Below are 26611 nucleotides of genomic sequence, written 5' to 3' on the forward strand. Positions count from 1 at the left end.
TCCACTACTTAATTTAAGTATTTAATAGGTATGTATATAGTTAATATAACTCATTTTTTTCTCTGTATTTATTTCTCATGTATGTCATTGTATTGCTGCAGAAAAGTTATCAAATCTCATGGCATATGCCGGTGATATTAAATCTGATTCTGATTCTAATTCTGAAAACACACCCATAACTAACTGCAAATGCATACAAAAAATAGGACCAAAGAAAGTTTAAAGTTTATTGCTAGACACACAATATAAACAATATGATAAATAAATAGGCAAAATACATGGACACTTCTGTGACACCAGATGGATGTGGCAGGGATTTAAAGCTCTGACAGACTACAAGATCAGGCAGAAAACTGATGACAGTGATGCCTCTCTTCCAGACAGGCTGAACAATTTCTTTGCACGCTTGGAAGCATCAAACACTACAGCAAGCGGGAGAGCCAGTCCCTTTTTACCATCTGACCAGCCAGCTTCACTCATTGATCCAGAGCAAACACGGAGGACCCTTGCCAGGGTCAACCCACAAAAAGCGGGAGGTCCTGACAACATCCCTGGACGTGTACTCAAGGAATGTGCTAATGTATTAGCAGATGTCCTGACAGACATTTTCAACATCTCCCTTAGTCAAGCCATTGTCCCCAGATGCTTCGAAACCTCCACAATCATCCCTGTAGCAAAGAAGCCAGTTGTAGCCTGTCTGAATGATTACCGTCCCGTTGCCCTGACCTCCATAGTGATGAAATGTTTTGAACGGCTTGTCAAGCCTCATATCACAACCAGCCTCCCCTCATCGTTGGATCCTCTACAGTTTGCTTATCGTCCAAATCGCTCTACGGAGGACGCAATATCCACCACACTGCACAGTTCTCTCTCACTTGGACAACAAAGACACTTATGCCAGAATCCTGTACATTGATTTTAGTTCAGCGTTCAATACCATCATCCCACACAGACTAGTGGAGAAACTGTCGCTGCTTGGCCTTAACACTGCCATGTGTCACTGGATTCTGGATTTCTTGACAGAGAGACCACAGTCAGTCTGTGTTGGCAGGAACATCTCTGACTCCATCACGCTGAGAACTGGATCCCCACAAGGCTGTGTGCTTAGCCCATTGCTGTTTACACTGCTAACACATGACTGTGCAGCCAGATTCAAGGAGTACCCGATCATTAAATTTGCAGATGATACCACAGTGGTGGGGCTCATCAGCAAAAATGATGAAACAATGTACAGGGAGGAGGTCAAACACCTAGAGAGCTGGTGCAGTGATAACAACTTGATGCTTAATGTCACCAAAACCAAGGAGATGACCGTCGATTTCAGACGATCTCAGCCTGAGCACACACCCCACAGCATCAGCGGCTCCACAGTTGAGAGTGAAACACATCAAGTTCCTTGGGGTGCAGATCTCAGACAATCTCACCTGGTCCAGGAACACCACTGGGATTGTGAAACGGGCCCAGCAGAGATTGCATTTTCTGAGGAAGATTAAACAAGCATCACTCCCCACTAACATCTTAACTACGTTCTACAGAGGCATGATTGAGAGTGTGCTGACCTTTTGCATCACAACCTGGTACTCCAGCTGCAGTGCTGTCGACAAAAAAGCCTTGCAGAGGGTGGTTAGGGGAGCAGAGAAGGTTATTGGGGTCTCTCTACCTTCTGTCCAAGACCTCTTTCAGAGTCGATGCCTCCAGAAGACACAGTACATCATTAAAGACCCCTCACACCCTCTCCATGAACTGTTTGTCCTTCTGCCATCAGACAAACGTTACAGGAGCATCAAAACTAAAACCACAAGGCTACTAAACAGCTTCCTCCCACAGACTGCTAAATAGCTGCTCCACCTGACTCTGCTTTGGACACTTTTAACTTGCACTGGACACTTATAACTTGATTTTAACTGACATGTGGCTGTTGTGTTTTACTATCTATTGTTACATTTATTATTTAGTGTTGCGTTTGTTATGTTATGATGGCATCGCTCCTGGGAAACGCTGTCTCATTCTGCCCTGCAGAGCTGATGTATGGTTAGAATGACAATAACGTTTTTTGAATCTTGAATCTTTTGAATAAGCCCTACTGCTTATTCTGCATTTGAAATTGACGTCCTTCAATTTCTTATCCTTTGGTGTTCAGATGAATTCTCAAGCCTACCTTTATAGTTATTCCAATATGCACAATGTTTTGATAAAGATTTTAGATACCTGACCTCATGTCTTCTTGTTCTTTTCTTCTACTCCATGTTTGACTGATGCATGTATTATGGCAAACAATATTTATTTGAAATTGCATGTTGGAAGTTGGTAATGCTATAATATCATGTGATTTAATAATTACAGTTAAGTGGCTGCCAAAAATGACTAATCACAATGAACTTTGCTCTCCTGAAGTGTCCACAGACATAAATACATTTTAGGGAGCAATTTGAAAGTAAACATAACTGAGACCTGAAAGAAACATTCCTGTGTCATCAGGGTGCAACTTTTTACAGGAAGCCTTGTGCTACCTTGATCCTATCAGTTCAACAACAAACCCACAGGAACTCAAAGTTCAACGTACATGTGTGTTACCACATGCAACCCTGAGATTCATTTTCTTGCCGGCATACTCAGTAAATCCATAATAGAATTATAACCATAACAGAATCAATGAAAGACTGTGTCAACTTGAGCATTCAACCAGTGTGCAAAAGATAACGGTGTAAAGACAAATAGAAAGAAAGAATAATGATAAATAAATAAACAATAAATATCGAGAACATGGGATGAAGGTTCCTTGAAAGTGAGACCATAGGTTATGGCAATATTTCAGTGATGGGGCAAGTGAAGTTATCCCCTCTGGTTCAGGAGCCTAATGGCTGAGGGGTAATAACTCTTCCTGACCCTGGTGGTGTGACTCCTGAGATTCCTGTACCTTCTTCCTGATGGCAGCAGTGAGCAGGGAGCATGTCTGGATGGTGGGAATCTCTGATGATGGGTGCTGCTTTCCTGCGTTAATCTTTCGTATAGATGTGCTCAATGGTGGGGAGGGCTTTACCCGTGATGGACTGGGACATATCCACTACTTTTTGTTGGATTTTCCATTCAAGGGCATTGGTGTTTCCATGCCAGTCTGTGATGCAGCCAGTCAATACGCTCTCTGCTACATATCCATGGAGGTTTGTCAAAGATTTAGATGTTGTGCCTAATCTTTGCAAACTGCAAAGAAGTAGAGGCACTGCTGTGCTTTATTCGTAATTGCACATATCTGTTGGGCCCAGGACAGGTTATCTAAAGTTTAAAGAATTTAAAGTTGCAGACCCTCTCCACATCTGATGAGGACTGGCTCATGCACCTCTGGTTTCCTTCACCTAAAGTCAATAACCAGCTCCTTAGTCCTGCTGACATTCAGTGAGAAGCTGTTGTTACGGCAACACCCAGCCAGATTTTCAATCTCACTCCTATATGCTGTTTTGTCACCAATTTGATTTGGTCTGCAGTCGTGATATCATCAGCAAACTTGAATGTGGCTTTGGAGCTGTACTCAGCCACACAGTCATAAGTGTAAATCCAGTAGAGCAGGGGGCTAAGCACACAGCCTTGTGGTGTACCTGTGCTGATGGAGATCGTGGAGGAGATGTTGTTGCCAATCTCAGCTGACTGGGGTCTGCAAGTGAGAAAATCAGGAATTCAATTGCAGAAGTAGGTATTGAGGCCAAGGGCTTGAAGCTTATTGATGAGTTTTGAGGGGATGACGGAAATGAATGCTGAGCTGTAGTCAATGAAGAGCATTCTGATGTATACAATTTTACTGTCCAGATGTTTCAGGGTTGAGAGGAGCCAATGAAATCGCATCTGATGTGGACCTGTTGCTCTGGTAGGCAAATTAGAGTGGATCCAAATTGTTCTGTTTCACTCTCAGATTTCCAGCACCTGCAAAGTTTCACTTTTTTGTGTTTAAAGAGATGTTAATCTGCAGGTGGGTTAAGGAGATCCTTACATCTGATGGTCTGACATAACTGGGAAAGAGCCATGGTAGGAAACGGCAGGATGAATCTTGATTTCACCGCCACGAACAAGTGAAAGAAAGGGTGAGGTATGACATACTTGGAGTTTTCGATGAACTAGAAAAAGAGGCAGAAGTAAATTATTTATCATCATTAATGAAGACAAAAATATTGCAACAGAAAGACATCTTTGAAAGTTCATTCAAAATTATGATGCTACGCAGAGAAATTTTTCAAATCAATTTGTTGGTTTGGTGGTGGTGGTTGTTCTTCGTGATGACGATGACAGGAACCTGTGCAGGAGTGTTTTAAAAGTGGAAAAGCCACTGGGGCAGTTCTGCTCACTCGACCTCAGAAGACCAGGTCCAGTTGTACAAACAAGCATCACAAACTGGGATCTTCCTTGGTGGCATTGGATGTCCATAACGCCTCCTGTGCTTCATCATTCCCTCGGTTCTCCACGGACTCCATGGAGCGTTTCAGAACCACCTTCCTGGCCTTTGGATCTCACTGTAGATCTCATCTGTCCAGTCTGCTGGAGCTGACCTCACATGCTGGGACAGGCATATCCCCAATTCAGTGGTTATGAGTCCACTGGCCACCTATACTGGTTCAGCACACCGGTCAAAGCGGTGAACTGGAGTGCAGCCACTGCCACATGCTAACAGCTACTTGGAGCTACAGGTGAGAGTTGAGTGTCTAGTGGGATTAAACAGGTATGAACTGCCCCAGAATGGACACAACAAGCTCCTTCACCAGAGCTGATACCCATCTCTGGACACCAGAGAAAAGAAATCTTTTATTTTATAAGAATAGTTAAGTAGAAATAGAGTATATGAATCCCTGGAAATATTTTTATTTGTGTAGCAACACATCAACAATTATTTTCCTTCAAGGTAATTTAATTATATCTGTGACAAAGTGTTAAATAAAAACTATTTTTCTTTCAAAGCAACACATACAAAAAGCTGGAGAAACTCAACAGCTCAGGCAGCTTTGCTGGAAATGTTTCAGACGGAGAACCTTCTTCAGGAGCTTTCATTCAGTTGTCTTCACAGACCTGTTGTGCTTCAACTCTTCAATCTTAAACAATTCAGTCTTTCTTAACTCTATTGATGTTGGATCTGACATGCTTTGACTAGCTAGATTTTGCTGTCTCCATTCCAAAACCAAAAAGAAATTCTGGGCAATTTTCCCATAAGTGACTGAACAAAACCATTTATGCAAGTAAGGAGAACATCAACCTGGGAAATAGTATTTTTAGGATGAATGCATGCATCAGAGATCTTGCATGGATATGATGAAAATATCAGTGGAGCTTCTGTGAGGCAGGAGATATTGCCTAAAATCTTACATATATTACCATGTGAAACGATTGCTCGTTGTCAGAGTCTGATTAATCGGCAACAACAGATGAAATCTCAAAAGTGGGATGCCTGCAACTCTGCTTCATTCGGAGATGAGGAGATTCAGGCTGTCACCAATAAATTACAGTGGGGAACACTAACTGGTTTCATCACTGATTGGAGCAGTGCTTCCTAAACTTTTTTGGCCAACAGCCACCGAAAGCACCTTCATACTTTGCAACCCCTCTCTTAGGCACAATATACTTTCCTGCATCCCCATAGTGTAAAAACGTGTCTACTATAATCCAACAAGAAAAATGATTCTGCATTAAACTCTTATTTTTCTTTAAGTCTAGCTTACACAGTACCTGTGCACTGTACAGCAGCTTTGATATCAGTGTGATCCCTGAGCTTGATGGTTTTTAGCAGGGTTGAAATATCTGATTCAAGTTGTGACAGCAAAAGCCTTAAGTCCCCACGTGTAACAATGTCTAAGTGGCTTCTGTTGTTTGTGAGTAGGTGGTTCACTGCACTGAAGCATCTTCCAACAAGGTAGGAGAATGGAAATGCAATGAAGATCAGTTTTACTTTTCTCTGAAGAGCAGGAAATTTCATATGACAGTGTAGCCACATATCACAAAAGCCGACATTTTTTGGAAAGCATTTTTGTTTCTTCACCATTCTGAATTTCGATAATTTCATCTTTCAAGCTCTCTTCCTGCTCTTCAACCTTGCAAAGAAATTGGTCAACTACCTAGTCCGGAAATTCCCAATCAATCAAATCCTTGAAAGAATTCTGAAGATCTTTTTCAGTGACTGCAGATTAAGCTGTACTCTTGCAAATCACCAACTGTGAAAGAGAGTGCCATAATTCCCATGTAGGAATATTCTCCTTCCAATATTTTGCTTGTACATTTCCAATTTTACGATATAAAGGAACACTGCATGGTACTTTCTGGCTGAATTAAATTGAAATTTTCACTACGCTGTTTCATATTTAGAATGTTCATTTTGTCATACAGATCAGCTAGAAATGCCACATCTTAATGCGGAAGTTCAATTTTGTTCCCCAAGCTCATGTCAACTGAACAAAAATTCAACCACAGTGTCAAAATATCTAAGAAACATTTTAAACAGCAGCCTTTTGGCAGCCAGCACACTTCAGTGTGAAGAAGCAAGCATTCAAACTCTTTATTATCTTGGCTTAACAGGCAAAAAAAATTGCTATTTAATGGATCAGCTTTAATTTTGTTGATAGCAGACATTACAAGAATCACACTTGAAAAAAGTTGCTGGCTGAGGTTTAGTCTGCGAGATGTTGATGACAAATTAGACATTAGTTTGCGAGCAGACTTGGAATTTATTTTTTTCATAAATGTCACTAAACAAGAATGGCGACCTGTCATACATGGTGCTCCATATGTTGCACAAGAAATCATGTCCTTAATCAGAATACTTTCATTCTCAATATGCATTTGGAGCTCATCGTAGTTTGGTTTTCTGTTGATATTTGTTTTTAACTTTTTACAAAAAAGAAATCCTTCAGAAACTTTTCCATTGTTGATAAACCATATGTATGCCATTAGCAATGCCTCATTCTCTCGCATAGTTGACTCATCCAATTGTATCTCAAATTCTGTTTTTTGTAACTCTGTACCTGGTTGATACTCAATGTCTTCATTCATTTTATCAACATGATGTGCTACAGAGTTATTATTCAGAGGAACTGATTTTAAAATACTGGTATCCATTTTGAAAACACTTCTGATACAGCATGCAATATTAATCTTTCAACAGTTGTATGAGATTTTACACACTTTGCTATCATTTTGGGCATGTTATAAGAAGCAATAAGCCCACTATCAAAGTTATTTTTAGCTTTCTTGGCAAATGACTAAAGTATGTAATGCTTTTCAAATGCTTGTTTAATCTTCTGGAACTGAGTAATACCATAAGTAGCCTTTTCAGGATGTCTTTTACAGAAGTGTACCTGCAATCTTGATGGTTTCATGGCTTCATTAGACAGTAGAGTATTACAAATAAGACACATGGGGTGTCTCTGATCTGATGGGATCAAAATAAAACCATACTTCACATATGTAACTTTGTTTTGATGCACTTTCTGTAGGTTCTGTTTCTTAGCAGGATTAGAATTCAAGGCCTCACCACCTTCAGACTCATAGATATCGTGCCACATGTATTTACCCATCATTAACAGGGCTAAATTAAAATTAAAAAAACACAAACTGGGAATGTCTATTGGATGTTGATGACAGCAGCTATTTGACACGGATGGAATGATGGTAGCAACATACCAAGAAGTGGCGAGGTGAGGATGAAGATGATGACAACTGTGAAAATTACGTTGACAATGATTCAGATTAGAATCTGAGTGTTAGCCAGGATAGAGCTGGTGTTCGGCAAGCGACCTTTGTACTATTCCAATTAGAGTGACTGACCAATCACACAAAGTCTCATAATCCCTAGAGATGGTACTTGACCACACATAAGGCCGAGGTCACCTTGAACACCTCAAGAGGAATCCTCAGATCGGCAGGTACTCTGATAGGCTCTGTTTCATCTTTTAGTATCGGTCAGCACTGTATCATTGTGCAACTATCTTGCGTAGATCTGTAGAGAATGTTGAGAGGGTGTACTTGATGTACCAACTGGTATACTTGAAGGCAACTATTAAATTGCATGAACCCGTTCCACACTGCATGTCAAGGGGAACTGTTGGGCACCGTGGGTGCTAGCTTATACATCCCCAATAGCGTCTGTTTGGTTGGTAAGGGCGAATGAGATTGCCGAGTTTCAGACGCGTTGTGACAAAGGGTTTTCATCGCCTGCAGAGCTTCTTCCTGTGTTCCAATGCCTCATCTTTTTTTTTTGGAAGTTCCAGCTTTACTTGTGTTTGGTCAGGTCTTGTGCCTCAAGTTCTGGTGCCACTTACTGTGCCCCCAAGAATCTTCAATGCCCCCAATGACTTCTATGTTCCCTAATGCCCCCTTAGGATATGTAACTACCCCTACTGGGAATCACTGGGTTAAAGCTTTAGAAATGTATCACCAGTAGCAGTCCGGTTTTTGAAAACTGGCAAAGTGTCAAGAAAGTTTGAACCTTTCCACTTATTTTTTATGTATTTTTGGTTAACCTAACACATTCTCAATTTTATCAGTGTTCTGGTAAATGTGACCACATTAGAGTATAAATCTGCCTTCTATCTTCCCATTTCATTTTATCCAGGTCTATAATTTCTTAAAGTAGAGATATGTTTAAAGGTATAGATATGGGTAATGAAGCCCTTATTTCACAGCCTTTATGTCATTATTTCACAGTTCAAAGTAAATTTCTTATTAAAGTATATATATGTCACCATATACAAATCTGAGATTCATTTTCTTGCGGGCATACTCAATAAATCCATAATAGAATAACAACTATAATAGAAAGACCACAGCAACTTGGATGTTCAACCAGTGTGTTAAATGAAAGAAATAATAATAAATAAATAAACAATAAATATTGAGGACATGAGCTGAAGAATTCTTGACAGTGACTCGATAGATTGTGGGGACAGTTCAATGATGAAGTGAAGTTGAGTGAAGTTACCCCCTCTGTTTTCAAAGCTCTCCATTTCTCTCTTAACATAAGAAACAACAAAGTCCCCTCTGCCATCACCTTCCTCTGTCTGTCATAACTGGTCCTCACCCTCAATAATTACTCCTTCGGTTTTCCCCCACTTTTTCCAGTTTCAAGGGGTAGCCATGAACACCTGCATGGGCCCCACTATGCCGGCCTTCTTTTGGCTACGTAGAACAGTCCATATTCAAAGCCTTCCCCAGTTACACTCCCCGACTCTTCTTCCGCTACATTGATGACTTCATTGACACTACTTCATGCACCCACACTGAGCTCATCAATTTGATCAACTTTGCCTCTAGTATCCAGCCTGTCCTTAAATTCACCGGTCCTTTTCCGACAACTCTCTCCCCTTGCTCAGTGTCTGTGTCTCCATCCCTGGGTTCAAACTGTCAATCAATACCTTTATAAACCTACAATTATAAAGCTGGGGTCTGAGTAGAGGGAGATAGAGTAGGAAGGCTTTGGGTCAATGGGGCTTCGGTGATAATGGGTACAAGTGAGGTAGATTATTTGTGTAGAATACAGATAAGAAGTATGTGTGTGAGGCCGGTGTTCTGTAATCAGTGTCAGATGTGGGAAGTCCAGGAGACATCCAGCCTCCCGGGCGGCCACATCTGCGCCAGGTGCGTTGAGCTGCACCTCCTTAAGGACCAAGTTAGGGAACTGGAGATGCAGCTCAATCACCTTTGTCTAGTCTGGGAAAGTGAAGAGGTGATAGAGAGGAGCTATAGGCAGGTAGTCACACCGAAGCCTGGAGAGACAAATAATTGGGTAACACTCAGGAGGGGGAAGGACAGGAGTCAGATGCTAGAGAGCACCCTTGTGGCTGTACCCCTTGACAATAAGTACTCCTGTTTCAGTACTGTTGGGGGAGACGGCCTACCTGAGGGAAGCAACAGTGACTGCGCCTCTGGCAGAGTCTGGCCCAGTGTCTCAGAAGGGTAGGGAAAGGACGAGGATGGCAGCAGTGATAGGGGACTCTATAGTTACGGAGTCAGACAGGCGATTCTGTGGACACAGGTGAGAAACACGGGTGGTAGTTTGCCTCCCAGGTGAAAGGGTCCAGGATGTTTCTGATCTCATCAACGATATCCGGAAGTGGAAAGGAGGACAAACATAGGCAGGAAAAGGGAGGAGGTCCTGAAAACAGACTACAGGGAGTTAGGAAGGAAGTTGAGAAGCAGGACCTCAAAGGTAGTAATCTCGGGATTATTGCCTGTGCCACGTGACAGTGAGTATAGGAATAGAATGAGGTGAAGAATAAATGTGTGGCTGAGGGATTGGAGCAGGGGGTAGGGATTCAGATTTCTGAATTATTAGGACCTCTTTTGGTGCAAGAGTGACCTGTACAAAAAGGACGGATTGCACTTGAATCCCAGGGGAACCAATATCCTGGCGGGGAGGTTTGCTAAGGCTATTGGGGAGAGTTTAAACTAGGATTGGGGTGGGAAGCAAACTGAAGAGACAGAGGAAGAGGCTGTTGGCTCACAAATAGAGAAAGCTTGGAGACAATGCGAGAGGAAGGATAGACAGGTGATAGGAAAGGGACACACTCGGACCGATGGTTTGAGATGTGTCTACTTAAATACAAGGAGTGGATGAGCTTAGAGCGTGGATCAGTACTTGGAGCTATAGTGTTGTGGCTATTACAGAGACTTGGATGGTGCAGGGGCAGGAATGGCTACTTCGAGTGCCAGGCTTTAGAAGTTTCAGAAAGGGCAGGGAGGGAGGCAAAAGAGGTCGGGGCATGGCACTGTTGATCATGGCACGGCAGCAGAAAAGGAGGAAGACATGGAGGGATTGTCTACGGAGTCTCTGTGGGTGGAAGTTAGGAGCAGGAAGTGGTCAATAACTCTACTGGGTGTTTTTTGTAGACCACCCAATAGTAACAGAGACATCGAGGAACAGATAGGGAGACAGATTCTAGAAAGGTGTAATAATAACAGGGTTGTCGTGATGGGAGATTTTAATTTCCCAAATATCAATTGGCATGTCCCTAGAGCGAGGAGTTTAGGTGGGGTGGAGTTTGTTTGGAGTTCAAGAAGGTTTCTTGACACAATATGTAGATAAGCCTACAAGAGGAGAGACTGTACTTGATCTGGTATTGGGAAATGAACCTGGTCAGGTGTCAGATCTCTCAATTTATTTTTATCCACCAATGTAGTTTATGACAGCAATGGGATAACAAAAAGACCTTCATCTCAGCGAGGAGAGTGTTGCTCTTGTGTTGCCAGTGAAGCATCTTCAACATTTTCAGATTTGCCCAGGGTCTGCAACACCGATCTAATGACAGCAATGAAGCTGCTGAGTAGCCCTTCACTACTGTTCCTCTGATTAACAGTAATTTGTAAACTCGTTCTGCCAGTGTCAATTAACAGCTCTGTTAAAAACAGACATCCAGTCTCATTTCGGGCAAACAGGTAGGCTTTCCAGGGCTGTGCTCCTGCTCGGCTGATTGCAATAGGGTGAATATGAACAATCTGAAAGGCAGCCTGGATGGTATCAGGGCATGGCTCCTTCTGCCAGTCCACAGTCACAATTTTAGCATCTTCCAAGCATGTCCAGTACTCCTCAAACTGCTCTGGTGAAAGCTGGGCTCTGCTTTCCAAGCGGACAGATCCAGCATCCAGGACCAACTCTTCACTGTGTTCTGGGTTTGAGTCTTTACAGAAAGATAAACAGAATTAGTAAGTTAACATTGAGTATATTACTGGATAGGTATGCATTTCTTTCCTGAAGGGAGCTCTTGCCAAAATGCCAGAAATTCCATGAGACCTCAGTACCTCAAAATAAAGTCTCATTATGTGTGAACCTCCACAGCATTTGTCAGTTGAGAGTAAAACAGGAGGACCGTTGCAGCCCGGTGCCACCCTATCTATACACAGGTCTTTTCAACAACTGGCAGTGTATAATTGATAAGCAAATTCATTCCCTTCCTCAAGGTGCAACCCCAATTGAAATCAGCAGAAAGGAAACTATAGACCTGTTAGCCTGACATCCGTGGTTGGGAAGTTGTTGGAATCGATCATTAAGGATGAGATTACGAATACCTGGAGTCACATGACAAGATAGGCCAAAGCCAGCATGGTTTCCTGAAAGGAAAATCCTTCCTGACAAACCTACTGCAATTCTTTGAGGAAATTACAAGCAGGGTAGACAAGTGAGATGCAGTAGACATGGTGTGCTTGGATTTTCAGAAGGCCTTTGACAAGGTGCCACACGTGAGGCTACTTAGCGACATAAGGACCCATGGAATTATAAGGAAGTTACTAGCATGGTTGGAACATTGACTGATCGGCAGAAAACAGAGAGAGGGAATAAAGGGATCCTACTCTGGCTGGCTGTCGAGGAAGAGTGGAGTTCCACAGGGGTCGGTGTTGGGACCGCTGCTTTTTACGATGTATGTCAATGATTTGGACTATGGTATTAATGGATTTGAGGCTAAATTTGCCAATGATACCAAAATAGGTGGTGGAGCGGGTAGTGTTGAGGAAACAGAGAGCCTATAGAGAGACTCAGATAGTTTAGGGGAATGAGCAAAGAAGTGGCAAATGAAATACAATGTTGGAAAGTGTATGGTCATGCACTTTGGTGGAAGAAATAAAAGGGCAGAATATTATTTAGATGGGGAGAGAATTCAAACTGCAGAGATGCAAAGGGACTTGGGACTCCTTGTGCAAGATACCTGAAAGGTTAACCTCCAGGTTGAGTTGGTTGTGAAGAAGACAAATGCAATGTTGGCATTCATTTCTAGATGTATAGAATACAAGAGCAGGGATGTGATGTTAAGGCTCTGTATGGTATTCCTGAGACCAGACTTGGAGTATTGTGTGCAGTTTTGGGCTCCTTAGTTTAGAAAGGATATACTGACATTGGAGAGGGTGCAGAGAAGATTCACAAGAATGATTCCAGGAATGAAAGGGTTACCATATGAGGAATGTCTGGCAGCTCTTGGGCTGTATTCCCTGGAGTTCTGGAGAATGAGGGGAATCTCATAGAAGCATTCCAAATGTTAAAAGGCCTGAACAGATTAGATATGGCAAAGTTATTTCCCATGGTAGGGGATTCTAGGACAAGAGGGCACTACTTCAGGATTGAAGGATGTTCATTTACAACTGAGTCATGGAGAAATTACTTTAGTCAGAGGGTGGTAAGACTGTGGAATTTGTTGCCACGAGCGGCTGTGGAGGCCAAGTCACTGGGTGTATTTAAAGCAGAGATAGATAGGTTCTTGATTAGCCAGGGCATCAAAGGGTATGGGGTAAAGGCAGGGGAGTGAGGATGACTGGAAGAATTGATCAGCCCATGATGGAATGGTGGAGCAGACTCAATGGGCCGAATGGCCAATTTCTGCTCCGATATCTTATGGGCTTATAGACCACAGAAAATGAGTTTGTGAACACAAGACTTCTCTGCCAATTGACAAAACCTGGAGCAAAATAAGAGTACAAATGTAATGTGAATTCACTGGGTGCAGTGCAACACTGCTTGTGATCCAGTCCCACAAATAATGGGTGTGCTCTCAGCCGGGTTTTCTGTATTCCCTATCCATATGAAGTTTCTGAGAAGAATTTAGGGCCGATGCACTTGCTGAAGGAGGGGGTGAACTGGCCTCTCTTGGAATTAGTGAGGAATCCCAACTTTCTCCACTATGTCTGCTGCTCAGTAATAGGATCATATCCCCCAAAGAGATGTAGCACAGCCAGAGATAAACACAAGATTATTTTTGCCATCTCTGTATAATTAGTCATAATAAGAATACTTAATAGGCAAATATCTAATTGGGTCTGAAGGATAGTAGAACTAATTTGAAACATGCGAACATGCAAAATAGTTCAATTTTTCACCTATATTTAAAATGGCCATCTGGGCCAGCTCTACAGAAACATCAGTGCAGTAGGTCTGAAACTCTTCAAGTATCTGTTGGACATTCTCATCATTTACCAGATCCCGCAAGATCTCCATCTTCTGATATTTGATGTAATTTGGTTCAGTGTATGTGCAGTAGTATTTCTTGTAGTGATCACTGAAGTGCCCGGGTAAGCTACGGAGGATCTCCCGGGCATGACACAGGCCGAGGAAACACTCAGATGTGCAAATAGTCAACAATGGCCCTCTGATCCTTTCTAGAACATCTGTCTGTACGTTGGGAAAATCTTCAGCAAGGAGAAGGAAAAGTTTGGTGGTTGCCATGACAACATTGGGCTGGCTGCTCTTGAGAAAATCATCAAGCACATTCAGAATAGCAAACACTTCATCTTCAGTTCGGGGTTTATAGCGAACGAGGAATGTCAGCACTTCACTCTGACCCCAGTGATCCAAGTCTTTCATTCTGAAGAAAAAAGAAGAGTAGCTTAATAAATTGTTTTATTGCACTTTTAGTTCTTCCCACAATTCTGAATGTTATTGGCACCTTAAGACCAGTCACCTCAGGCTGATGCGTCTTGTCAGCCGTGGCAGCTCCTCGAGGAGAGAGAAACTCTGTTTTCAAACCTCCACTATCTTTTGCACACTAGTTGAATGCCAAGTCAACGTGGGCCTTCATTGATTCTATTATGGTTATTATTCTATTATGGATTTATTCAGTATGCCTGCAAAAGAATGAATCTCAGGGTTGTATATGGTGACATACATGTACTTCAATAATAAATTTACTTTGAACACATCAATATATGTACATTATGATGACAATGAAAGACAATTACTATTGGGAACCCCTGTTCTACCCAAATGCTCAGAAATCCCCGTGGTTTGTTATGTGACTCCTCTGGGCCCCATTTCTCATCTTCTCTTTAAACTTATGGTTAACTGCAAAATTGATTGTAATTTGGAGTAACATTCAAAAAACCTGGATTGAAACTATATTGGACAATTAGTCTGAATAACAGCCAATAGATAGATGGATAGATAGATAGATAGATAGACATACTTTATTGATCATGAGAGAAATTGAGTTTTGTTACAGCTGCACCAACCAAGAATAGAGCACAAATATAGCAACACAAAACCACAAAAATTCAAACAACAATACGCAAATTATGCCAGATGGAAATAAGTCCAGGACTAGCCTATTGGCTCAGGGTGTCTGACCCTCCACGGGAGGAGCTGCAAAGTTCGATGGCCACAGGCAGGAACAACCTCCCGTGACGCCCAGTGTTGTATCTCGGTGGAATATGGCCAGAGTCCAACAGCAAAAACTTCAATATCCGGTCTACAAACACGTTCCTCGATTGTAATATGACCAGGATTGCACCATCTATTGGTAACCAGAACAGTAAGCCCCCAACTCCTTCACGCTTACCGCTCTCAGTGCACTTCCGGTCAGCCCAAACGGTCTAGAAGCCATCCATGGAAAAGTTTTGATCGGGTATGTCCTCGTGCAGCCCCGATTCAGTAACACACATAAAACTGCACTCCCGAAATAGTCTGGCATATCTGCCAGTTCAGCATCAAAGTTCTCAATATACCAGGATAATGGAGTATCACTAAAAAATCCAACAAGACAGTGGTCAGTAAGAAGACATGTTGTAAAAATCAATGAAATTACATTTTAATATTTACCAACCGCTGTGTCTCCCTGAAAGTTCTGCATTTTAGCACAACCCAGGACCGCTGCCCGTCTGACATAGGATGACTTGTCTCTCAATCCATTCAGCACTGGCTGCTGAATATATTCACTTATGCCAGGCATTCTAAACAAAACACAATTTACTTTATCAGCACAGATCCAGTGAAGACATCACTTATCCAAATCTGGACGACAGACAAACAGAACAGGTTGTCGCACCTTTCGGATTGTTCAACAGAATCCATGAATTTAACAAGTTGGTAGTGTTGTCAACGGTTACCGGCTCAATACCTGGATCTCCCATTTCACCACAGCTGAAATGAGCATGGTGCCACCATCAATTCCTAACTCAAACTTCACAAGGTCAGGTACTGCTCTATTAAATTTCTTTGCCTATCTCAAGGCCGGTTTTCCTGCATCGTGTGACAAGATGTCAACACTCACCCTGCCAGCTCTCTTCAGGACCACAGGAGCTCAAATCAAAGGATTCCTTCCCATCCAGCAATGGTAATGTCATCAAACTGACTGAGCAACCAATCACAGCTGAAGAATTCACAGAGCAAATATGGGGGGAAAAAATCTAAGGAAGTTACTTTTCTAGATTTTAGTTAAGCTTGAAAACCTGAAATCATGGCAGAAAGAACCTTATCAATGACAACAGGGTCTACTCTTAAACCACAGAGGTACCCAGATACACAGGTTGCTCTCACTTTCACAGTACAATAATTATAAAAACATATGATTTTGAACATCACTGCATCAAGAAGAACAAAATTGCTACCAAACATTAAAACCAGCCCAATTATTTATATTGCATTTATCATTCCTTGACAGAGGGTTTGAAGAAGTTTGACAACTGTACACCGCAAAACTGTAAAATTAAAATATTGCTGTTCTTTGGAAACCTGCAGATTGTTTATAAATACTGGAAGTGATTAGAAATAAATCTCACTGTTAAATAAAAACTTGTAAGAGGAATAAATAAGGGAAGGGGAAAAGACAAATTCCATTCTGAGATATCTGTCATTCAGAGATTGAGAAAATAAATATGAATGAAAACATGGTCACAAAAATTCTACACAGAATTTAACTTGACATCACTCAATGTACAAAAGTGGCTGTGGGAGAGAAAAACCATGCCACCCTGATATAAGGGAGACTTCTCCAATGAGACTACAGTTGAAATTTAGCAAATTTGGATTGATCGCTAGAGCTGATAACTACACGAAATGGAAAACATTGTCATCCATCATTGTTATAAAAATACAAATCATCAACAATTCAAGACTGATTTGGTGCCATTGTTGCACTAAAGAACTAAGAGCAAGCTATAAACACAACAGATTCTGCTGGTGCTGGAAATACAAAGCTACACACACAAAATGCTGAAGGAACTCAGAAGGTCAGGCAGCATCTCTGGAAATGAAGAGGTATTCAAGGTTTCGAATTGAGACCCTTCACCTGTGAGTCTGTTGTGTGTCATCTACTGTACCTGATGCTCCCAGTGTGACATCTTGTATATCGGCAAGACCCAACGTAAACTGGGAGACCGCTTTGCTGAGCAACTGCAGCCACCAGAAAAAGTGGGATCTCCCAGTGGCCACCCATTTTAAGTCCACTTCCCATTCTAACACTTCAGTCCATGGCCTCCTCTACTGTTGCAATGAGGCTACACTCAAGTTGGAGGAGCAACACGTTATTTATCTGTCTGGGTACCCTCCAACCTGATGGTATGAACATCGATTCCTCGAACTTCTGGTAATGACCCCCACTCGTCTCCTTCACTATTCCCTTTTCCTTCTCTCATCTCATCTCCTTACCTGCCCATCAGATCCCTCTGGTGCTCCTCCCCCATAGTCTTCTGCCCTCTCCTATCAGACTGCCCCTTCTCCAGCCCAGCATCTCCTTCTTCAGGACTGACAAGGAAGGGGGAAGATGCCAGAATAAAAATGTGGGGAGAGAGAAAGATCAGAGGGACACAGCACAGAATCAGGACATCAAATCTGCACTGACCATCATGGACTACAGACCCATCAAAAATGCAACAGCAGAATTCATAGACCTTTAATTGAACTTGAATTAAAGGCAAATATTTTTAAATAGCTGGAATGCTTGAAAGGGGCAAGAATTGTTACTGCTTTCCGCAGGGATCGTTCCCGACGTGACTCCCTTGTCCATTCATCCATCACCACTGATCTCCTTCCTGGCATTTACCCTCGCAAGCGGAACAAGTGCTACACCTGGCCCTACACCTCATCCTTCACTACCATTCAGTGCCCTAAACAGTCCTTCTAGGTGAGGTGATATTTCAGTGTTCTTGGTGTGGCCTTCTGTATGTTGGCGCGACCCAACATAGATTGGGAGACAGCTTTGCCGAGCATCTACATCAGGCAGAAAAAGTGGGATCTTCCAGTGACCACCCATTTTAATTCCACTTCCCATTCCGACAAGTCAATCCATAGCCTCCTCTACTGTCGCAATGAGGCTACACTCAGGATAGAGGAGCAATACCTTACTTATCTGTCTGGGTAGCCTCCAACCTGATGGCATGAACATTGATTTCTCGAACTTCTGGTAATGACCCCCACTCCTCTCCTTCACCATTCGTTCTCTCACATTATCTCCTCACCTGCCCATCATCTCCATCTGGTGCTCCTTCTTTTTCTTTCTTCCATGGCCTCTGCCCTCTCCTATCAGATTTCCCCTTCTCCAGCCCTTTATCTCTTTCACTGATCAATTTCCCAGCTCTTACTTCACCCCTCCAGTTTCACCTTTCACCTTGTATTTCTTCCTCCCACACCAACACCTTCTCACTCTGACTCCTCATCTTTTTATCTCCAGTCCTGCTGAAGGGTCTCGGTCCAAAACATCTACTGTACTCTTTTCAATAGATGCTGCTGACCTGCTGAGTTCCTCCAGCGTCTTGTGTGTGTTGCTCGGATTTCCAGCATCTGCAGATTTTCTTATTTATCATTCCATATCGATTTGTACCTTAATTCTATTTACTTTCAATTCTCATTTCCAATTACTCTACTTATGTTTCCCCAGAGCGACATGCTGAAGGTGCTTATTTTAAAACAAGCATGAGATGTCAACATCTTGGTGCACAGGAGAATCCCCGGAATGAGAAGCCCAACGTCCACACTTCCACAAAAGCAGGAGGGACAAGGAACAAACCTGAGACTACACATGCTCCTCAGGGCAAGTCCCCTGACCATGGGGTTTGGGTCGGTGCTGTCCTTCCGCAGTGTGTTGATGGCCAGCAGTGCCAGGTTGGGCTTCAGAGCAGCGTACGTGCACATGGACAAATAGACCAGCTTCTTCTGCACGATATCCACGGTGGTGCTGGCCTTCATCATCTCCATGAAGAGAGCGGAGACGTCCAGCCCCTGAGTCATGTAGCGGATCACCCGCAGCACCAGGTTCCGGTACCTCAGCTCTATATCTTGTTATTTCATGTTTTTGTTATTTATTGCTATGTATTTATATTTGCGTTTGCACAGTTATAGTTATTATTCTATAGAATAATAACTGAGTATGCACACAGGAATCCTTGGGGTTGTTTGTGGTGACATATGTATTCTGATAATAAAATTTACTCTGAACAGTCGATGTTTCGGGTCAAATCACTTCCTCTGGAGCAGGGGTTTTCAACCTTTTTTATGCTATAGACCAAAACCATTAAGAAAGGGTCCCTGGATCCCAGGTTGGGAACCCATGCTCTGGAGACTGAAAATCAGTTTGATATACAATCCACCCATAGATAAAAAGCCCAAATATGTGCTCTGAGGAAGGGTGTCACCCAGAAAAGTCAGCTGTCCATTTTACCTGCATTGATGTTTCCCGACCTCCAGAGTTCCTCCAGCACTTTGTGTTGCCTGATACTTTGTATGATCATTGATGGAAATGAGTGTCAGAAACATGCATCTATTTTCCGTCTGTCTGTATGGTGTTTTATTGTGGGTTACTGTAATTTGTCACCTGGGTTGGGGCGAGGTAGAAGCAAGTGAGTATAGTCACTATTTCACACTTTGCGTCGATAGTTTAGTTGGACACAGAGTGAGCAGGGTTTGGATATTTTGTTGATTGCTTATTTCACTAACTTTGCTGATTTCCCTGATTACACTGGTTCTAATATCACTGATTTTGATCGCTCGTCTTTGCTGGTTTTCTAATAAAAGACAGAACGTACTTTTATCAACTAGGAACCCAGTGATTTGGAAGTGTGTCAGACAGCATCGATTCCCTCACTCAGTCCCTCAGCAGCATAGGTTTGTTTTTCAAGTTACCTCTTCAATGAGAAAGAAGAGCAGTTGCTGGGAATCTGAACATAAAAACACTCAGGAGGTCAGGCCGCATATCTGTGACACACCAGACTGGAGCTGCTGGAACCTGCAGCAAAAAATAAACTGTGGAAACCAGTTGGTCAGTGAGACACGGACTCAGTTGGTCACTCAGTACCTGCAGTGAGACATGGACTCGGCTGGTCAGTCGGTCTCTGTAGTGAGACACGGACTTGGCTGGTCAGTCAGTCGCTGTAGTGAGACATGAGCTTTTAAGGCCCTTCACCCATTTCTCTTTGTACAAATGCCACCTCACCTGTTGAGTGTTTCCAGCATTCTCTGTCATTGATGTGAAAACTCTGACTCTTCCTCTGGAGATGCTGTTTCCAGAATTTACTTCTTATATTCTCAATTCCCACTGATTGCAGTATTTTGCTTTCATGTCCCAGCAGTGTGGTAAATACATAGAAATTATCAAAGTATGTGATAAGTATTGTCTTTCAAATATTTGTGGAAATTAATGAGTCTACTTTGAATTATGGTAACGATGCTCCATTCTGGAAGGAGACTTCATGCAATACCAGTCAGTTTCTCATCACTATTTTCCAATGAATAATGAAAGCAAAGAACGACCCAGGAACAGCATAGCTGGTGAGTTGTTGGTTGTGGAGTGTGCTACTTTGTGATATGCAAGGAGGAAATTGGAGAGCTTCTGATTCAGTGTCAGTGAACACTTCGGATATTTCATCCATCTGAAGGTCCTCGGCTGTGTCCACTTTACTGCATCCAATATGACCTAGAAATTTGTGCCCATGAATGGCCTGGCAAAATCCATATGAACCTTCTGCCAGGCAATGCACCCCCATCCCAGGGATGGAGAAGCGCTGCTCTGGAATCTTCTGGATGTGTTGGTTTCCCTGAACAGTGCATGGCAAGCTGCTCAATCTGCCGAACTCTCCCAGGCCAACAGACAAAGCTTCGAGCCAACGCTTTCATTTTGACCATGCCTGGATGACCAGCATGTAGCTCCTCTGACACTTTAGCTCTCGGCTTGGGTGGTACAACAGCTCTCAATCTCCACATAAAGCAACCCCAGTCAAGGGCAAATGCATCCGGCTGCTGGTATAAAAGAGAGGAATGGAATTTGTGCTGCACATTTCAGCCATTTTGGGTTACCATATAGACCTGAGACAGTGTGTGGTCTTCTCTGCTTTTCCTTTGGACCTCTATTGTAATAGGGAAGCTTTTCATTGCATTAGGGAGAATACGTCAAGGGGAGTGTCCACATCTGTAAATTTTTCAGATATTTCCTTTTTTAAGGGTAAACAGGACAATCACAGTATTTCCATGGTCAGTTGTCCTCTTGAATTTCATCTTGTTATTGTGTCCTCCAAGAAACAGCCCCTTTCTGCATTCATGCTGCTACTGTTAGTGGAACACCCTTCTGTGGAATGAAACTGGACACCAGTAGTTGACGATCAGTAATGAGTATAAACTCTCTCCCATACAGGTGCTGGATGAAATGTTTTAAACCACAGACCAGACTCAAGGCCTCTCTGTCAATCTGTGTGTAATTTTTCTCTGCAGTTGTAAGGGAATGTGATGCAAAGGCTATGGGACATTGACTTCCATCACTCATAATATGTGACATGACCACACCTACACCATAAGGCAAGGTGTCACAGGAAAGCTTCACTGGACAATGTGGATCATAATGTGAGAATACAGTGTCTGACATCACTGTTTTCTTTGTCTTTTGGAGAGACACCACCCTCTGCTTTGTCCATTGCCATTTCTTCCTGATCTGTAGTAATGAATTCAGGGGGCGGAACACATTGGTCAGGTTTGGCAGGAACCTGTTATGGTAATTGACAAATCCTAAAAAAGATCTCAACTGTGAAACAACCTTTGTCCTTGGGGCATCCACCTCTGCTTTAATTTTCTCAGCCATTTGTGTAATTCTTGTGTGTGAATGGTGTGGTCACAGCAAGTGATGCTTGGTTTAAAGAATTTACACATGTTGCATTGTGCTCTGACCCCATAATCATCTAATCTTTCCAATATTGTCGATGTTTTGGTGATGCTCCTTGTCATCCTTACTGGTAACAATGATAGGTCGCTTTGAGCGTCCGGGCGGCTTTGCACCACCTGGTCCATAGCTTTCTGCCAGATTGCAGGTGCAGATGCTACTCCAAATGCAAATCTATTCTAGCGATAATACCCTCTGTAAAGTGCTTATGGTGAGAAACACTGTGGACACTTTGTCCATCTGTAGCAGGCCTCAGCTATGTCCATTTTGCTGAAGTGTTTTCCTCCCAAAAGGTTTGAAAGATACTCTCCATTCTTGGAAAAGGGTATTGATCTACTTTCAGTACCAGGTTGATAGTGAACTGAAAATCACTGCAGGTTCTGACAGACCTATTCTTCTTAGCTACTGGGTCTACTGGCATTGCCCATGGGCTCCACTCGAACTTGGAAAGAATTCCTTCAGCCTCCATGTGATCTAGTTCACTGGCTAATTTGTCACGGATGGTATAAGGAATTAGACAGGCTTTACAAAGCTTGGGTGTGGCAGTTGCACTAAACACTTAATATGTTTGAGTTTTCCAATGCCATTCTTCAACACTATTGTGGCACCATCCAGTATTTCTCTTTAACTCACTTGCATTGACTCTATTGCAGGGGACGTGGCATGCAAATGGTGGATGGATCTCCAATCAAGATGTAGTTGCCTCAGCCAATCACACCCCCACAATGCTTCCCCTCCTGTTTTTACCACATGGAAGCCCAATGTGTCTGCTTGTTGTTGTATTTCACTGTTGCAAATGTCATTCCCACAGGAGTTATTTTCTCCAGTATGATTTAATCGTTGAATATCTGGAGGTTTCAGTTCAGTACCTTTGAAATGCTGTTCAAACTCATTTTCTGAAATGTCTGAAACAGCTAAGCCAGTGTCCAATTCCATTTTAATTAATTTGCCATGCACTTTTGGTGTAAGCCATATTGCTTGTCTCTTGTTCATTTTCAGAGAAAATCTCAATGCTACTCAGTCCTGTGTCACTCTCATCAGAGTTTTAATCAACAGCATGCAGATTAGTGGCTCTTTTGGAAACTGCAACTTGACTTTTTATCTTTTTCTCTTCCCTGTGCAGTCCATTTATTTTTGTCTGCCCAACATGCTCTTTGTATGTGCCTTACCTTGTTGCATTTTCTGCAAGTTTTACATTTAAGCTTGCTTTGGTCTGCTGTATGTAAGCCCCTGACACAATGGTCAAAAACAATTTTTTCAGCCAGGCAGATTTCTATTTAGACATTGCAATTTTGTTCACCCTCACTTTCATTCCTGACTGCCACTCAATTGCATCTCTGGTTGCTGTTTCTGTTAATAAAATGTTTTCAACTGCTCTTTTAAATGTGAGTTGTGCTTCAGTTGGGAACTGTTCTTGAATGCTTTCTCGTAAGCTTCCAAAAACTAAACAACCTCTCAATGCATCATTAAGCCCGTCACTGAACTGACAATTCTTGAACAACTTCCTCAATTCAGCCAGTTAAACTGAAATGACCTCCCCTTCCTTTTCATTCTGCTGATGATACTGAAAATGTTCTGTTATCAGGAATGATTTTGATTCTTAATATTGCTGCACTCCATTCCTGACATTAGCAAAGCTCATTTTGGCTGGTTTGGTTGGAGCAGTCAAACTTCTAAGCAAACTGTATGCTCTTCCACATGATACAATCAGCAAAACTGGTACATATTTTTCATCGGCTATTCCATTTGCTTTAAAATACTGTTCAATTCTCTCAGAATACATCAACATGTATTGCACAACATGCAATTGTTGAGCAATTGAACACATCCATAGGTATCTTTCTGATCTAGCCTGCCATTTTGTTTTTGTTTTTTATTATTATTATTATTACTATTATCCAGTACTCATTGTTTATGAATACATGGCCATTCACATTTCTTGTTAAATTTGTCCATTTCCTGCGTTTAGAACTCAACCGAAGAAACACATGCTGCACTTTTAATAAAAAAACTTTAATGTTTCTTTCCTATTCCAAAACATGCTGTGCTGTGACAGGTAAACAGTCATCTCAGGTTTGTCTTAAAACTACCTTGCTACCACTGTTGTGTTTGGTAACTCCGGAAACTAATCAAAAGAAAAACACAGCAGCCGGGATTTGTTTTGTCTATTTTGTTGTTGAAGTAAAATGCTTACATATGACATGCTGGTGTAATGACATATGCCATCACATACTTCTGGACTGCCACATCTGCACCACATGCATCGAGCTACAGCCCCTTAGAGACCGCGTTAGGAAACTGGAGATGCAGCTCGATGACCTTTGTCTGGTCAGAGAGAGTGAGGTGGTGATAGAGAGGAGCTACAGGCAGGTAGTCACCCCGGGACCACAGGAGACAGAGAAGTGTGTAACAGTCAGAAGAGGGAAGGGCAAGAAGCAGATACTAGAGAGTACCCCAGTGGCTGTCCCCTTTAACAGTAAGTACTCCTGTTTGAGTACTGTTGGGGGAGACAGGCTGCCTGGGGGAAACAACAATGGTCACGCCTCTGGCACAGAGTCTGGACCTGTGGCTCAGATGTGTAGGGAAAGGAAGAGGATGGCAGCAGTGATAGGCCACTCTATAGTTAGCGGGTCAGACAGGTGATTCTGTGGACGCAGGAAAGATACGCGAATGGTAGTTTGCCTCCCAGGTGCCAGGATCCGGGATGTTTCTGATCAACTCCACAATATCTTGAAGTGGGAAGGAGAACAGCCAGAGGTTGTGGTACATATTGGTGACAATGATGTAGGTAGGAAAAGGGAGGACGTCCTGAAAACAGACTACAGGGGGTTAGGAAAGAAGTTGAGAATCAAGACATCAAAGGTAGTAATCTCAGGATTACTGCCTGTGCCACATGACAGTGAGTGTAGGAATAGACTGAGGTGGAGGATAAGTGTGTGGCTGAGGGATTGGAGCAGGGGTCAGGGATTCAGATTTCTGGATCATTGGGACCTCTTCTGGGGCAGGTATGACCTGTACAAAAAGGACGGATTGCACTTGAATCCGAAGGGGACCAATACCCTGGTGGAAGGTTTGCTAAGGCTACTGGGGAGAGTTTAAACTAAACTGAACTGAAATGACGGAGGAAAGGGGAGGTTGTCTCACAAATAAAGAAAGTTGAGAGACAGTGTGAGAGGGAGGATAGGCAGGTGACAGAGAAGGGACACGCTCAGTCTGATGGTTTGAGATGTGTCTATTTTAATGTGAGGAGTAGCATGAACAAAGCGGATGAGCTTAGATGTGGATCAACACTTGGAACTATGGTGTTGTGGCCATTACAGAGACTTGGATGGTGCAGGGACAGGAATGCCTACTTCAACTGCTAGGTTTTGGATGTTTCAGAAAGGATAGGGAGGGAGGCAAAAGAGGTGGGAGTGTGGCACTTTTGATCAGAGATAGTGTCATGGCTGCAGAAAAGGAGGAAGTCATGGAGGGGTTGACCACGGAGTCTCTGCGGGTGGAGGTTAGGAATAGGAAGGGGTCAATAACTCTACGGAATGTTTTTTTAGACCACACAATTGTAACAGGGACATTGAGGAGCAGATAGGGAGATAGATTCTGGAAAGGAGTAATAATAACAGGCTTGTTGTGGTTGGAGATTTTAATTTCCCAAATACTGATGGGCATCTCCCTGGAGTGAGGAAGGTTTCTTGACACAATATGTAGATAAGCCTACAAGAGGAGAGGCTGTTTTTGATCTGGTATTGGGAAAAGAACCTGGTCAAGTGTCAGGTCTCGTAGTGGGAGAGCATTTTGGAGATAGTGATCACAATTCTATCTCCTTTACCATGGCATTGGAGAGGGATAGGAACAGACAAGTTAGGGAAACATTTAATTGGAGTAAGGGAAACTATGAGGCTATCAGGCAGGAACTTGGAAACATAAATTGGAAACAGATGTTCTCAGGGAAACGTATGGAAGAAATGTGGCAAATGTTCAGGGGATATTTGCGTGGGGTTCTGAGTAGGTACGTTCCAATGAGACATGGAACGGATGGTAGGGTACAAGATCCATGGTGCACAAAGGCTGTTGTAAATCTAGTCAAGAAGAAAAGAAGAGCTGACAAAAGGTTCAAAAAACTAGGTAATGATATGAATCTAGAAGATTATAAGGCTAGCAGGAAGGAGATTAAGAATGAAATTAGAGAGCCAGAAGGGGCCATGAGAAGGCCTTGGCAGACAGGATTAAGGAAAACCCCACGGCATTCCACAAGTATGTGAAGAGCAAGAGGATAAGATGTGAGAGAATAGGACCAATCAAGTGTGACAGTGGAAAAGTGTGCATGGAACCGAAGGAAATAGTGAAGATATTTGCTTCAGTAGTCACTACGGAAAAGGATCTTGGTGATTGTAGGGATGACTTGCAGTGGACTGAAAAGCTTGAGAATGTAGATACTAAGAAAGAGGATGTGCTGGAGCTTTTGTAAAGTATCAAGTTGGATAAGTCACCAGGATCGGACCGGATGTACCCCAGGCTACTGTGGGAGGTGAGGGAGGAGATTGCTGAGCCTCTGGTGATGATCTTTGGATCATCAATGGAGATGGGAGCAGTTCCGGAGGATTGAAGGGTTGCAGATGTTGTTCCCTTATTCAAGAAAGGGAGTAGAGATAACCCAGGAAATTATGGACCAGTGAGTCTTACTTCAGTGGTTGGTAAGTTGATGGAGAAGATCCTGAGAGGCAGGATTTATGATTTTGGAGAAGCTTAATATG

General features: G+C 42.7%; 1 protein-coding gene and 1 pseudogene across 1 annotated transcript; both read right to left on the reverse strand.

The window, feature by feature from the left end:
- Positions 1-18781, reverse strand: part of LOC140194697 (AP-4 complex subunit beta-1-like) — a 133322-nt pseudogene extending 114541 nt beyond the window's left edge.
- On the reverse strand, positions 11182-14311 carry LOC140194820 (AP-4 complex subunit beta-1-like). The gene is made up of 2 exons (XM_072252102.1): positions 13828-14311; positions 11182-11642 (listed from the first exon to the last, which is right to left on the reverse strand). Exons 1-2 carry the CDS (start codon positions 14309-14311, stop codon positions 11182-11184), a joined length of 945 nt encoding a protein of 314 aa, XP_072108203.1.
- Positions 18782-26611: the final 7830 nt, after the last annotated feature.

This window comes from Mobula birostris, chromosome 3 (genome assembly GCF_030028105.1).
Source record: "Mobula birostris isolate sMobBir1 chromosome 3, sMobBir1.hap1, whole genome shotgun sequence".
Lineage (NCBI taxonomy): Eukaryota > Metazoa > Chordata > Chondrichthyes > Myliobatiformes > Myliobatidae > Mobula > Mobula birostris.